The sequence below is a fragment of the Mastacembelus armatus genome, chromosome 15, assembly GCF_900324485.2.
Source record: "Mastacembelus armatus chromosome 15, fMasArm1.2, whole genome shotgun sequence".
NCBI classification, from domain to species: domain Eukaryota; kingdom Metazoa; phylum Chordata; class Actinopteri; order Synbranchiformes; family Mastacembelidae; genus Mastacembelus; species Mastacembelus armatus.
The window spans coordinates 3,103,453-3,120,080 of record NC_046647.1 but is presented as its reverse complement, the minus strand read 5'-3'; the positions used below and the strand labels follow the sequence as shown (position 1 = coordinate 3,120,080).

Here is a 16,628-nt window from a genome sequence, read left to right as displayed (position 1 = left end):
TCATTAAACATTTAGTGCTACTGGAAAACTGACCAGTTGAACTTACTTTGGCAGCAGTAACCTCAAACACATGCTTCCTGTAGCTGTGGATCAGACCTACACACTGTTAACAAAGAACTGTGGACCATCCTTCTGCACTCATTCCACAGCATCGGTCTTGGTTGAGGTCTCGGCTCTGACTGGCCCACTACAGCAAGTGGATTTTCTTTGTTTAAAGTCATTCTTAATTCTTAAATTAAATTAAAGTAAATTAAAGTCGATTCACTTTTATTGATATAGTGCCAAATCACAATAAAACCATCTTAACCCTCATGTACTGTTCGGGATGTTTTCATCCACCGAAGGTCATTTTTCACTCTCAATTTGGCCATAACTTTCACTGTATTTCAGCAAATGGAATGATTTTTGGTGACAAACCTTAATTTGACATAAAGTTTGGAAACACGATTTAGAAATTTTCCATAGGTCAATAATACACTGTGGGCAAATTCAGTTTATTTTAGTGGATGTTTTTATCCTGAACATAATGAAAGGGGATTGTTTTCGAACAGTGCATAAGGGTTAAGACACTTTACATAGAAACCCAACAAATTCCTTATGAGCAAGCACTCGGCAACAGTGGAGAGGAAAAACTCTTGTTAATGGAAGAAACCTCCAGCAGAATCGGGCTCAGTTGGGGTGAGTGGATAGAGCAGAGAGAACAGAACACCAACAATAAACAACAAATAGACACTGCTGGTTGGTGGGGCCAGTAGCTGCAATATGCATCAGCAATATACTCCTCCAGGACCAGGGATACCTGCAGAAGGTACAGAGAGAGAGAGGACCGAGAGAGAGAGCACAAACTACGGGAGAGAGAAGGTATAAAGCATAAAGGATAGATCAGTGGCTCCTGAGCCAGCCCTTATTATAGAAAAGTAAGTTTTAAATCTAACCTTAAATGTAGAGAGGGCCTCCTGCCTCCTGAACCCAGATTTGGAGCTGGTTCCACAGGAGAGGAGCTTGATAGTAAAAGAACATTCTTCCCATTCTACTTTTGAGAGTGAAGTGTTCTATTGGGATAATACGGTGCTATGAGGACTTTAAGGTGTGTAGGCACTTCATTATGAAAGGTTTGGTATACCGAGTTCTGCCTTTTGCCTTGAGCTGCATGCACTACGTGGGAGCACGCACGTCTAAAGCGAAAACCCCCAAACTAATGATTAAGGCTGTTTTCTAAGAACTGTTTAAAAGCAATTCAGCATAATAAGCCTGGGTTTTCAACAACACTATAAGGGCCCAGACATTGGGAGATAAAAAAAAAAAAAAAAAAAAAATGCACCACCGAATCTGTTATCTTTGTGCATGAGCTGACACTTAAGGCACTTTTTTCATGTTCATAGTGAATATAACCTGTACATGTACTTTATTATTATGTTATTCAGCGTTTAACATACTGGGAAATTTTGTTTTAGGTATTGCAATATATGGCATTTTTATTTGTATTATATCGACTCAAATAGCACCACACCGTGCCACATTGTATCAACATATATATTGTATCATTGCCCATGTATGTATCGTGTTGTGACATCCTTAACGATACCCAGTCCTACTCTGGCTGCGGCGTTCTGGATGAGGTAGAGAGGTTTTATGGAGTTTTTGGAGCATCCTGATAATGAGTTACAGTAATCTAGCCGTGAAGTAACAAGTACATGGATTAGTTTTTCTGCATTTTGAGACAGGATGTTCCTTATTTGACAATATTGCACAGGTGAAAGAAGGCAGTTTTACAAATTTGTTTTATGTGTGAGTTAAAGGACACATTCTGGTCAAAAGTAACTTCAAGGTTTTTCACAGTAGTGCTGGAGGCCAAAGCTATACCATCTAAAGTAGCTTTCTAAGGTTTTTAGGCCTGAAATACAATAACTTCTGTTTTCTCTGAATTTAGAAGTAGACATTTACTGGTCATCCGGGTGCTTATGCCTTTAGACATGCTTGAAGTCTGGCTAACTGGTTTGTTTCATCAGGTTTCATAGATACAGTATCATCTGCCTAACAATGGTAATTAATGCAGTATTTCCAAATACCATTGCATAAGGGAACCACTACACTACGTGCAGCCCCCAACAATTGTTGTTGACTTTTAATAGTGCTTTTTCTGTACTATGATCTGCTCTAAATCCTGGTTGAAAATCTTCATAGTAGTAGTTTATTCCTGTGTAAGTGGTCTGATAGCTGCTTAACAGATTTTTCAAGGATTTTAGAAAAAGGATTGGTTGGATAATGGTCTACAATTAGCCAAAACACCTTCATCAAGACTAGGCTGTTACTAGAGTTAAATTAATCTAATAAAGATGAATTGATTAATGGCAGGATGTCTTTGAGCAGTCTAGTCAGAATGGGGTCTAAGGGTGTATTCACACCTGCTTTGTTTGGTCCGGTAAAAGTGAACCCAAGTTCCTTTCCCCCCTTGGTCTGGATCTTTTGTGTAGGTGTGAAAACAAACGTGAACTCTGGTCCGGACCAAACAAGTGAACCAAGACCAATTTGAAGAGGTGGTCTTGGACCGTTTCGAAACGGACTCTGGTTTGGTTCATTTATGGTGTGAATATGGCGTGGTTTTGTTTATAATAACGTATGGTTCGCTTGCAAAAAGTGCAATCTGAAAATGAACCGAACCAAACCAAAAAAATAAAGTCTCTGTTTGGTCCGGACCAAAGCACATGAACCAAAAGACTTTTCTGGTTTGAATACACCCTAAGAGAAATGTTGATAGTTTAAATGAAACAACTGTAGATGTTAGTTTAGAGAGATCTATGGGAAAGAAGCAGTCTAAATACAACTCAGGTCCTACAGATGATTTAAGAGCTACTGTAATAGAAACTGTACAGAACTGCACAGTACAACATGTTAGCAACCGGAAGTGAATTTGCGTACCCAGGAAACAGCTTACTGCTCCAACAGTGCCTGCTGAACTTCAGGTGGTGGAAAACAACCAAATATTATTCCTCACATCAGTCACAAATAAATTGGGTGATTAATATGGTGATACTGGTTGCCATATTAGTAGATGCTTCTTGTGACAAGCAAACTCAAAATGTTTGAATGTTTTTGAATTAAGGAGCTTTCTGGGAACACCTTTGAAAGGAATAGTTGGGTTAATGAAACTTTATTACTATTATTTATCATTATTATTACAAACACCTTAGGTGTTGCCATGGATTCACCTGACCTTTTTTGCTATTGTTTTCCATAGGCAGCAGAAGGAGTGACATTCATTGGCCCAGACACTCATGCTATACAGGCAATGGGAGATAAAATCGAGAGCAAGTTAATTGCTAAGGCTGCTAAGGTTAATGTTATCCCTGGATTCGATGGAGTCGTCAAGGTATGGGTACACCTACACAGTGTAACAGCACATGCACCAAAAGGAAGTTGCCTATAAATATCCTATAAACATTATTGCATTGCATTTAAGTGGCTTAATGAACCAGTTACATTTTCAGTTAAACAAGGTCACAAGGGGTAAAATTGAACCAAAAAGAAGCTTGGACAAGGGGTAGATCTATGCTTTGTTTGAAGTTTTTAAGTTGATCTTTGGTTTTACTGGTGGGAAAAAATATAAGATGAGGATCAACTAGTTGCTGTGGCAATAAAATAAAGAATTACACAAAACTTCATAATTGAAGCTACCAAGATAAATGTGTGTCATAGCATGGAAGAGACTGTAACTGCACAGTTATCAATAAAGAATTTGCAATGGTTTATCATCAATAACCAAAACTACTCTCTGTGTCAGACTGCTGAGGAAGCTGTGAAGATTGCACAGGACACTGGTATGTCATCATTGGTATTTTTTCTCTCCATGTTTCTTCCAGATTAGGTGTTCAGTTATTAATATTTATGTATTACATAACTAAACTTGCAGTCAAAAAATTGCACATACTTCAAAGGGGTATTAAGGTTAATGATTTCTACAACTGTTCCTTTTCTGAAGGTAGGTACGTAGAAGTATTGTAGGTAAAACCTTACAAAAAATCAGTAGCTAATCTAATCTGAAGAGGTAGTGTTAGACTGTCTGGGAGCCGCCACTCCAAAAGCTTGGTCTCCCCATCTTGATCGTTCTAGGCAGTGCTAAAATCTGTTATAGAGAAGTGGTGGAAATTTCTACTCCACAAGAAAGTTCAGGTATATAACAGGGTGCGATAAGTCCTGTTGCCGAGCAGCGGATACTTTTTGAATTAAGTAGGTCCGCCCTGTTTTGGGCACCAGTATTAGACAAGAAGTCTTCCACAGCACCGGGACTTTTTCCAGCCGAAGACTCATATTAAAGAGCCTCTGAAGAGGAACAGCTAGTTCTCCTGCACAGTCCTTCAGAAGCCTTGGACATCATCCATCTGGTCTAGCTGCCTTCCCTGGCCGAAGTCTCCTGAGCTCTGCTCCAACCTCTTCCAACAGGAAGAGCTGTTCAAATTGTAACAGAGGGATGGTTGAGGTAGAGGGAGCAGCCATACAGGTGGAGATGGTGGTAGCAGTCATATAGGATGAGGTATAGTAAGGAGCTACAGAAATGGGGGTGGAGGGAGCAGCCGCAGAGTTGGAGAAGACAGCTGAATATGTGGACAGGGCCGCCTCAGAGGTAATGATGGAGCTGTGGAGGTACTGGTGGTGTGGAGCAGCCTTAAACATGGAGGTACAGGAAGTAGCAGCAGAGGTGAAGGTGGAGGTGGAGGGAGCAGTCATAGAGAATGAGGTGTAGTGAGGAGATTCAGAGGTGGAGGGAGCAACCGCTGGGGTGGTGCTGTAGGGAGTAGCTGTAGAGATGTAGGTGGAAGTAGCGACATTGTCAAACCTGATGTAATACTGGTTGAAGGTATTGGCTCTATCCACATCACCATCCAAAGACAAGATGTTCAGTTTGGTATTATTGTTCTCCGGCTGTTATTCCAACTTTTTCTTGTACTCCACCATAGCTTGCCTCAGTGTCTTTTTGAGGTCCAATTGTATACGATAATTGTGTGTGTGTGTGTGTGTATGTGTGTATATATATATATATATATATATATATATATATATATATATATATACAGTGGGTACGGAAAGTATTCAGACCCCTTTAAATTTTTCACTCTTTGTGTCATTGCAGCCATTTGCCAAAATCAAAAAAGTTCATTTTATTTCTCATTAATGTACACTCAGCACCCCATCTTGACAGAAAAAAACAAAAATGTAGAAATTTTTGCAAATTTATTAAAAAAGAAAAACTGAAATATCACATGGTCATAAGTATTCAGACCCTTTGCAGTGACACTCATATTTAGCTCACATGCTGTCCATTTCTTCTGATCCTCCTTGAGATGGTTCTGCTCCTTCATTGGAGTCCAGCTGTGTTTAATTAAACTGATTGCACTTGATTAGGAAAGGCACACGCCTGTCTATATAAGACCTTACAGCTCACAGTGCATGTCAGAGCAAATGAGAGTCATGAGGTCGAAGGAACTGCCCAAGGAGCTCAGAGACAGAATTGTGGCAAGGCACAGATCTGGCCAAGGTTACAAAAGAATTTCTGCAGCACTCAAGGTTCCTAAGAGCCCAGTGGCCTCCATAATCCTCAAATGGAAAAAGTTTGGGACGACCAGAACTCTTCCTAGACCTGGCCGTCCAGCCAAACTGAGCAAACGTGGGAGAAGAGCCTTGGTGAGAGAGGTAAAGAAGAACCCAAAGTTCACTGTGGCTGAGCTCCAGAGATGCAGTAGGGAGATGGGAGAAAGTTCCACGAAGTCAACTATCACTGCAGCCCTCCACCAGTCGGGGCTTTATGGCAGAGTGGCCCGACTCATTCATTCATTCCCAAGAAGACTCATGGCTGTTTCTTTTTTAATAAATTTGCAAAAATTTCTACATTTCTGTTTTTTTCTGTCAAGATGGGGTGCTGAGTGTACATTAATGAGAAATAAAATGAACTTTTTTGATTTTGGCAAATGGCTGCAATGACACAAAGAGTGAAAAATTTAAAGGGGTCTGAATACTTTCCATACCCACTGTATATATATTGGAAGAACAAGGTCCAAGCCATCAACACCTACGCCCTGCCGGTCATCAGATACCCCGCTGGCATAATAAGCTGGCCAAAAGAGGACAGAAGCCACTGATGTCAAGACAAGGAAGCTCCTCACAATGCATGGAGGACTTCACCCCAAATCCAGCATCCTGAGACTGTACGCTAAGAGGAAGGAAGGAGGCCGGGGACTGGTGAGCGTCAGAGCCACCATCCATGATGAAACGGCCAAGATCCATGAGTACATCAGGAAGATGGCCCCAAGCGATGGAATACTTAGCGAATATCTCAGGCAACAGAAGCCCGATGCAGAGGACGAAGAGCGAGAACCATCATGGCAGGACAAACCCCTGCACGGCATGTACCACCGACAGATACAAGAAGTGGCTGATATCGAAAAGTCCTACCGGTGGCTGGAAAAAGCTGGACTGAAAGACAACACAGAGGCACTGATCGTAGCGGCACAAGAGCAGGCCCTGAGCACAAGATCGATAGAGGCCGGGATCTACCACACCAGGCAGGACCCCAGGTGCAGGCTGTGCAAAGATGCCCCTGAGACAATCCAGCACATAACAGCAGGTTGTAAGATGCTAGCAGGCAGAGCGTACATGGAACGCCATAACCAAGTGGCCGGCATAGTGTACAGGAACATCTGTGCCGAGTATGGGCTGGAGGTCCCAAGGTCAAAATGGGACACGCCTCCAAAGGTGAGGGAGAATGACCGAGCTAAGATCCTGTGGGACTTCCAGATACAGACCGACAAACAGGTGATGGCTAACCAACCGGACATAGTAGTGGTGGACAAACAACAGAAGAAAGTCGTAGTGGTAGATGTAGCGATCCCAAGTGACAGCAACATCAGAAAGAAGGAACATGAGAAGCTGGAGAAATACCAAGGGCTTAAAGAAGAGCTAGAAAAGATGTGGAAGGTGAAGGCAACAGTGGTCCCCGTGGTAATCGGCACCCTCGGGGCTGTGACCCCCAAACTGGGAGAGTGGCTCCAACAGATCCCAGGAACAACATCAGAGATCTCAGTCCAGAAGAGCGCAGTGCTAGGAACAGCTAAGATACTGTGAAGAACCCTCAAACTCCCAGGCCTCTGGTAGAGGACCCGAGATTGAGGAAGACACACCACCCATAGGGGTGTGACGGGAATTTTTTTTATATATATATATATATATATATATATATATATGTGTATATAGATCTTTTTCCAAGATGGCGCCGCGGACGGCTGCCTCGGTCTGGAGCTCTCCAGTTGTTTTGTTATTTTTGTTAGTTTGTCCTGCACTTTGTTTCTGTGACTTATTAAGTTTCACTCGGGCTGAACCGCTAAGCATTCGGCAGCACTCCCAGGATATTTTTCCTCCAATTTTTGCACACTCGGACATTTTGTGGAGCGTTTTCGCTGGCGGAGCGGCTGCGCTTCTCAGAAAGCACAAACGCGGGAAGCGCGCTGGTGCGCTGGTGAAACTTCGTCAGCGCGGCCTCAGGACAGCGCTGCCCAGCATACATCTGGCGAATCTCCGCTTGCTACCCAACAAGATGGACGAAATACACCTTCTTATCCGGAAAAACAAGGACTTTTCGAACTCTGCTGCTCTGTGTTTCACGGAGACCTGGCTTAATGGAGCCATACCGGACAGCGCGCTCCATCTGCCCGGATTCCAGCTGATCAGAGCGGACCACAACTCGGACGCAACGGGGAAATCGCGCGATGGTGGGACATGCTTTTACATCAATGAGAGGTGGTGTACAGATGTAACAGTGTTGAAGAAGATCTGCTGTCCTGACCTGGAAGCGCTTTTTATTAACTGTTAACCCTTCTACTCGCCGCGGGGGTTTTCCTCGTGCGTTCTGGTCAGTGTTTACATTCACCCGCAAGCGCGCGTGTGCGACGCACTGCATCAGCTGGCTGAGGAGATCGCAAACATGGAGCAGCAACACCCGGACTCTGTTTTATCATCCTCGGAGACTTTAATAAAGCATACTTGAGCCACGAACTGCCCAAATTCAAGCAGCACATCAAGTGCCCCACCAGAGAGGGCAATATTCTGGATCACTGGTACACCACAATAAAGGATGCATATCACGCCGTCCCCAGAGCAGCTTTAGGACTCTCTGACCTCTGTCTGGTCCACCTCATACCAACATACAGGCAAAAGCTCAAATCTGCTAAGCCTGTAGTGAGAACTGTCAAGAGATGGACCAGGGAAACAGAGCAGGAGCTACAGGCCTGCTTTGAATGCACTGACTGGAGTGTTTTTGAAGCTGCTGCCACAAACCTGGACGAACTCACGGACTCTGTTACATCTTACATCAGTTTCTGTGAGGACATGTGCATTCCCACCCGGACCTTCTTATCATACAACAACGACAAACCGTGGTTCTCTGGAAAACTCAGACAGCTTCGTCAAGCCAAAGGAGATGCCTATAGAAGTGGTGATCGTGTCTTGTATAATCAGGCCAGGAACACACTGAACAAGGAGATCAGAGCAGCTAAGAGGAGCTACTCCAAAAAGCTGGAAAACCAGTTTACAGCTAATGACTCTGCTTCAGTGTGGAGAGGCCTGAGGACAATAACCAACTATAGGACTCCATCCCCCTCCTCAATAGGCAATCAAACCCTGGTGAACGATCTGAATGAGTTCTATTGCAGAATTGAATCACCTCCCACCTGCTCTGATTGTCCTCCAGAGCAACCATTAACACCTCCAACCATCAACCCCCTCTCCCCCTCTCCGATACTTCAGACCAGTGTGGATGATGTGTGTCGGCTCTTCAGGAAGCAGAAGAGAAGGAAAGCACCAGGACTAGATGGGGTTTCACCAACATGCCTCAGAACCTGTGCTGACCAGCTGGCTCCCATCTTCTCTCTGATCTTCAACAGATCACTGGAGCTGTGTGAAGTCCCTGCATGCTTCAAACGCTCCACCATCATTCCCATCCCCAAGAAGCCAAAAATCACGGGACTCAATGACTACAGACCAGTGGCTCTGACATCTGTGGTCATGAAGTCCTTTGAAAGACTGGTGTTGGCCCACCTGAAGAACGTCACTGGACCCTTCCTGGACCCCCTGCAGTTTGAGTACCGATCCAATCGGTCCGTGGATGATGCAGTCAATATGGGGCTGCACTACATCCTGCAACATCTGGACAAACCAGGGACTTATGTGAGGATTCTGTTTGTGGACTTCAGATCGGCATTCAACACCATCATCCCATCACTCCTCCAGAATAAACTCTCCCAGCTCTCCGTTCCTGACTCTACCTGTCAGTGGATTACAAGCTTCCTGACAGATACGCAACAGCTAGTGAGGATGGGGAAATTTACTTCTGGCTCCCGCATCACCAGCACCGGCGCCCCCCAGGTGTGTGTTCTCTCCCCACTGCTCTTCTCCCTCTACACAAACGACTGCACCTCCTGTGACTCCTTTGTGAAACTCCTGAAGTGTGCAGATGACACCACTGTCATTGGTCTCATCCAGGACGGTGAAGAGTCTGCATACAGACAGGAGGTGGAGCAGCTGGCTTGCTGGTGCAGTCACAATAAATTGGAGCTAAACACGCTCAAAACAGTGGAGATGGTTGTGGACTTCAGGAGAAATGCTCCCACCCACCCCCCTCTCACCATCATGAAAAGCACTGTGGCACCAGTGGAGTCATTCAGGTTCCTGGGCACCACCATCTCTCAGGACCTGAAGTGGAACTTCCACATGAACTCCATCACGAAGAAGGCCCAGCAGAGGTTGTACTTCCTGCGCCAGCTGAAGAAGTTCAACCTTCCACAGATGCTGCTGACCCAGTTCTACTCAGCGGTCATCGAGTCTGTCCTGGGCTCCTCCATCACTGTCTGGTTTAGTTCCGCCTCTAAATCAGACATCTGAAGACTTCAGAGGACAGTTCGGACTGCTGAGAAGATCATCGGTGTTACCCTACCCACCCTCCAAGTCCTGTTCACCTCCAGAGTGAGAAAAAGAGCTCAGAAAATCACTCTGGACGCCACCCACCCGAGCCACCACCTCTTCCAGCTCTTACCCTCTGGCCGGCGCTTCAGAGCTCCAAACATCAAGACAGCCCGGCACAAAGGAAACTTCTTCCCTCAGGCCATCCAACTCTTAAAATCGTAGCTCTCCACCATTCCCTTCCACCACCTGCACTATGACACTGGCACCTTTGCTCTTTGCACACCAATTAGTTCCCCCTTCCATCCTGTTTTTCAGGTTATCTGTGCATTTTTCTTTTAGTTTTTTGTAGCATTTCTGTAGCATTTATGTTTACTGTTTGACCCTTTGTAGCATTTGTATTTATGTCTGTTTGCACTGGAGTACCCCCCCGTACCTAAACAAATTCCTTGTGTGTGTGTGTGCACACTCACTTGGCAATAAAGCTCATTCTGATTCTGATATATATACACACAGTGGGTACGGAAAGTATTCAGACCCCTTTTAAATTTTTCACTCTTTGTGTCATTGCAGCCATTTGCCAAAATCAAAAAAGTTCATTTTATTTCTCATTAATGTACACTCAGCACCCCATCTTGACAGAAAAAAACAGAAATGTAGAAATTTTTGCAAATTTATTAAAAAAGTAAAACTGAAATATCACATAAGTATTCAGACCCTTTGCAGTGACACTCATATTTAACTCACATGCTGTCCATTTCTTCTGATCCTCCTTGAGATGGTTCTGCTCCTTCATTGGAGTCCAGCTGTGTTTAATTAAACTGATTGGACTTGATTAGGAAAGGCACACACCTGTCTATATAAGACCTTACAGCTCACAGTGCATGTCAGAGCAAATGAGAATCATGAGGTCGAAGGAACTGCCCAAGGAGCTCAGAGACAGAATTGTGGCAAGGCACAGATCTGGCCAAGGTTACAAAAGAATTTCTGCAGCACTCAAGGTTCCTAAGAGCACAGTGGCCTCCATAATCCTCAAATGGAAAAAGTTTGGGACGACCAGTACTCTTCCTAGACCTGGCCAATCGTGGGAGAAGAGCCTTGGTGAGAGAGGTAAAGAAGAACCCAAAGATCACTGTGGCTGAGCTCCAGAGATGCAGTAGGGAGATGGGAGAAAGTTCCACAAAGTCAACTATCACTGCAGCCCTCCACCAGTCGGGGTTTTATGGCAGAGTGGCCCGACGGAAGCCTCTCCTCAGTGCAAGACACATGAAAGCCCGCATAGAGTTTGCCAAAAAACACATGAAGGACTCCCAGACTATGAGAAATAAGATTCTCTGGTCTGATGAGACCAAGATTGAACTTTTTGGCGTTAATTCTAAGCGGTATGTGTGGAGAAAACCAGGCACTGCTCATCACCTGCCCAATACAATCCCTACAGTGAAACATGGTGGTGGGAGAATCATGTTGTGGGGGTGTTTTTCAGCTGCAGGGACAGGACGACTGGTTGTAATTGAAGGAAAGATGAATGCGGCCAAGTACAGAGATATCCTGGAAGAAAACCTCTTCCAGAGTGCTGAGGACCTCAGACTGGGCCGAAGGTTCACCTTTCAACAGGACAATGACCCTAAGCACACAGCTAAAATAACAAAGGAGTGGCTTCGGAACAACTCTGTGACCGTTCTTGACTGGCCCAGCCAGAGCCCTGACGCAATTGAGCATCTCTGGAGAGACCTGAAAATGGCTGTCCACCAACGTTCACCATCCAACCTGACAGAACTGGAGAGGATCTGCAAGGAAGAATGGCAGAGGATCCCCAAATCCAGTTGTGAAAAACTTGTTGCATCATTCCCAAGAAGACTCATGGCTGTTTCTTTTTTAATAAATTTGCAAAAATTTCTACATTTCTGTTTTTTTCTGTCAAGATGGGGTGCTGAGTGTACATTAATGAGAAATAAAATGAACTTTTTTGATTTTGGCAAATGGCTGCAATGACACAAAGAGTGAAAAAGTTAAAGGGGTCTGAATACTTTCCGTACCCACTGTATATATGTATATATATATATATATATATATATATTTTTTTTTAATTATGTAGATTTTCTGGTACTCTGATATTCACGTTTCACCTGATTATTGGAGGTACTTGTCAGATTTGTGTGATATTAAGCTAAACTGAAAATTAACTTTTACAAACGCCTCGTTAAAATTTGTAGGCTACCCAGTGATGATCAAAGCTTCTGCAGGAGGAGGAGGGAAAGGAATGAGGATTGCTTGGAATGATGAGGAGACTAGGTATTGTATTTTTGTTTTCTGCTGATATATATGTTTCTGTGTATTTGTACCACATGTGCTTAGGGACATAAATCTGTTTACACTTTCATGTTGTGTAACAGTGCATTGACATGACATGTGCTTTGTTAAGTAGATATATTACATACTGTGCTCTGAGTGTTTCCACACAATATTCTCCTTTTTTAATATCCATGTATCCCATTATAGACATATAGAGAACAGAGAGACTGAAATGATTCTTCCTTGGGGAAGAATCCGAGGAGACTCTTTTTACAATGATAGAGCTCTAAAGTAATTTAGGTCATGGTACCATTTGTAGTGGTAGTTTTATTTTGAGAAGCGAGAAAGGAACCACTGTAATCCAATTGTCCTTTTAAAGGTTTATTCAGCTAAATACAGTTGCAGAGTACACTGCTCGTTGGGTCCTCTGGTCTACCTGCTCTTAGCAGAAGCAAACAGAAAGAATGACCACAAATATATAAGAAGGTTTGGAGTGAATCTCCATACCCCAAGTGGAAACACTGGAATACAAAAATACAGTGCATACAGTTTTTAAAAGATGTTTTCATTTATTAAGGGAAAAAAGCTGCTCAAATCTACCTAGTCCTATATAAAAAAATAATTGCTCCTTCTTGCTTGATCATGAATGATTAAACACATTTTTTGAAAAGCTCAGTTGAAGTTCACTTGTCACACATTGTCCTGATTAATACCAGCCTGTTGAATCAAGAACTAGAATCTGTCTGACAAAGTGATGCACACAAAAGAACCCAGAATAACGTATAAAGAACTACAGGCCTCACTTACCTCAGTTAAGGGCAGTGTTCATGATTCAACAATAAGAAGGAAACTGGGCTAAATTGGTTAATAACAGCTTTATTAATTCAGAGACAAAAGCCATTGCTGACCAAAAAGAACACAAAAGCTTGTTTCACATTTGCCAGACATCTTGATTATCTCCAAGACTTTTGAGATGCTGTGGCATGACCTTAAACATACCTGAAAACCCTCCAATGTGGCTGAATTAAAACAATTCTTCAAAGAAGAGGGAAATTTCCTCCACATTGATATAGATAGATAGATACTTTATTCATCCCCCATGGGGGAAATTCAGATTGTCCAGCAGCTCTTATATTCACAGAAATTTCACTATATACAATATAGCCGCTTACCTACCACAGAACTGGCCTTTTTCAACAGTTTGTCCAGTTGCTTACACTTCCTGTCTGTAATGCTACTCCCTCAACAGACAACAGCATAGAACAGTGTACTTGCCATGACGGTTTGGTAGGACATGCACAGCATGTCACTGCAGACAAGCCGTATCAAGATGAGGTGGCTCTGCCCTTTTCTGTACACTGCATCCACATTGGCAGACCACTCCAGTTTTTTGTTCAGTACCACCCCCAGGTACTTGAAAGTCTGCACAGTGTCTATCTCCTGTCCATCAATGCAGACTGACTGGCATGGTGCTTTTGATCGCCTAAAATCAACCACCAGCTTCTTAGTCTTGGCGGTGTTCAGGAGAAGAGAGTTCTTTTTGCTCCAGTCAGTGAAGGCCTCCACTAGGTCCCTGTACTCCCCCTCCTGTCCACTGCACACACATGCCACAACAGCCGTATTATCAGAATACATCTGAATGTGGCAGGACTCCTGAGTTATACCTAAAGACTAATGTGTAGACTGTGAACAAAAAAAGGTGAAAGAACAGTCCCCTGTGGAGCCCCAGTCTCCCTGAGTCCATAATCCATGATGTCAGGATACATTGAAGCTTGTCTCTCAGTATGGGAAGCCGTATAGTATTGAAACCACTGGAGAAGTCAACGAACATAATCCTCACATACGAACTAGGCACATCCAGATGCCATATGCCCGGTGCAGCATGTACAGCACCGCATCTTCCACTCCCATGTGTTTCTCATTGGCAAACTGAAGGGTATCAAGATCCTCCTCAACCTACAGCCTCATGTGACGGACAATGAGCCGCTCCAAGGTCTTTCAGCTCCTCTGGCTGTCCTGTTTTGCGCTGGGACTTTTTCCAACCAAAGACTCATATTAAATAGCGTCTGAAGAGGGACAGCTAGTTTTCCTGCTCAGTCCTTCAGAAACCTTGGACATACTCCATCTGGTCCTGCTGCCTTCCCTGGCTGAAGTCTCCTGAGCTCTGCTCCAACCTCTTCCAACAGGAAGAGCTGTTCAGATTGTAACGGAGAGATGGTTGAGGTAGAGGGAGCAGCTGCAGAGGGGGAGATGGAGGTAGCAGTCATAGAGGATGAGGAGTAGTAAGGAGTGGCAGAGGTGGAGATTGAGGGAGCAGCCTCAAAGGGGGAGGGAGTACTGGCAGAGGTGGAGGTAGAGGGTGCATCTGCAATGGTGGTGATGGAGGGAGCAGCCCCAGGGGTAGAGGAGGCAGCTGAATACAGTGGGTACGGAAAGTATTCAGACCCCTTTAAATTTTTTCACTCTTTGTGTCATTGCAGCCATTTGCCAAAATCAAAAAAGTTCATTTTATTTCTCATTAATGTACACTCAGCACCCCATCTTGACAGAAAAAAACAGAAATGTAGAAATTTTTGCTAATTTATTAAAAAAGAAAAACTGAAATATCACATGGTCATAAGTATTCAGACCCTGTGCTCAGTATTGAGTAGAAGCACCCTTTTGAGCTAGTACAGCCATGAGTCTTCTTGGGAATGATGCAACAAGTTTTTCACACCTGGATTTGGGGATCCTCTGCCATTCTTCCTGGGGATCCTCTCCAGTTCTGTTGGATGGTGAACGTTGGTGGACAGCCATTTTCAGGTCTCTCCAGAGATGCTCAATTGGGTTTAGGTCAGGGCTCTGGCTGGGCCAGTCAAGAACGGTCACAGAGTTGTTCCGAAGCCACTCCTTTGTTATTTTAGCTGTGTGCTTAGGGTCATTGTCCTGTTGAAAGGTGAACCTTCGGCCCAGTCTGAGGTCCTGAGCACCCTGGAAGAGGTTTTCTTCCAGGATATCTCTGTACTTGGTCGCATTCATCTTTCCTTCAATTGCAACCAGTCGTCCTGTCCCTGCAGCTGAAAAACACCCCCACAACATGATGCTCCCACCACCATGTTTCACTGTAGGGATTGTATTGGGCAGGTGACGAGCAGTGCCTGGTTTTCTCCACACATACCGCTTAGAATTAACGCCAAAAAGTTCAATCTTGGTCTCATCAGACCAGAGAATCTTATTTCTCATAGTCTGGGAGTCCTTCATGTGTTTTTTGGCAAACTCTATGCGGGCTTTCATGTGTCTTGCACTAAGGAGAGGCTTCCGTCAGGCCACTCTGCCATAAAGCCCCGACTGGTTTAGGGCTGCAGTGATAGTTGACTTTGTGGAACTTTCTCCCATCTCCCTACTGCATCTCTGGAGCTCAGCCACAGTGATCTTTGGGTTCTTCTTTACCTCTCTCACCAAGGCTCTTCTCCCACGATTGCTCAGTTTGGCTGGACGGCCAGGTCTAGGAAGAGTTCTGGTCGTCCCAAACTTTTTCCATTTGAGGATTATGGAGGCCACTGTGCTCTTAGGAACCTTGAGTGCTGCAGAAATTCTTTTGTAACCTTGGCCAGATCTGTGCCTTGCCACAATTCTGTCTCTGAGCTCCTTGGGCAGTTCCTTCGACCTCATGATTCTCATTTGCTCTGACATGCACTGTGAGCTGTAAGGTCTTATATAGACAGGTGTGTGCCTTTCCTAATCAAGTCCAATGAGTTTAATTAAACACAGCTGGACTCCAATGAAGGAGCAGAACCATCTCAAGGAGGATCAGAAGAAATGGACAGCATGTGAGTTAAATATGAGTGTCACTGCAAAGGGTCTGAATACTTATGACCATGTGATATTTCAGTTTTTCTTTTTTAATAAATTAGCAAAAATTTCTACATTTCTGTTTTTTTCTGTCAAGATGGGGTGCTGAGTGTACATTAATGAGAAATAAAATGAACTTTTTTGATTTTGGCAAATGGCTGCAATGACACAAAGAGTGAAAAATTTAAAGGGGTCTGAATACTTTCCGTACCCACTGTATGTGGAGGGGCAGCCATAGAGGTGGAAGTATGGGGAGCAGTAGCATAGATAGAGGTGGAGGGAGCAGTCATAGAGAATAAGGTGTAGTGAGGAGCTGCAGAGGTGGAGGGAGAAACCGCTGGAGTGGTGGTGTAGGGAGTAGTGGCAGAAATATAGGTGGAAGTAGCCATATTGTCAAACCTGACATAATACTGGTTGAAGGTATTGGCTCTATCCACACCATCCAAAGACTCAGAGTTGTTCAGTTTGTAGCCAGTGATGGTCCTTACCCCTCTCCACACCTCCCTGGTATTATTGTTCTCCAGCTGTTTTTCTAATTTTTTCTTGTACTCCACCTTAGC

At 44.1% G+C, this 16,628-nt stretch overlaps 1 protein-coding gene across 1 annotated transcript in view; it reads left to right on the top strand.

Annotated features, from left to right (window-relative positions):
- pcca (propionyl-CoA carboxylase subunit alpha) overlaps positions 1 to 16,628 on the top strand; it is a 59,935-nt gene that overhangs the window by 13,679 nt on the left and 29,628 nt on the right. Inside the window, exons 7-9 of the mRNA XM_026309127.1 lie at positions 3,239 to 3,370; positions 3,782 to 3,818; positions 12,159 to 12,237. Coding sequence (XP_026164912.1) covers positions 3,239 to 3,370; positions 3,782 to 3,818; positions 12,159 to 12,237 — 248 coding nt within the window. The remainder of the gene's footprint in view (positions 1 to 3,238; positions 3,371 to 3,781; positions 3,819 to 12,158; positions 12,238 to 16,628) is intronic.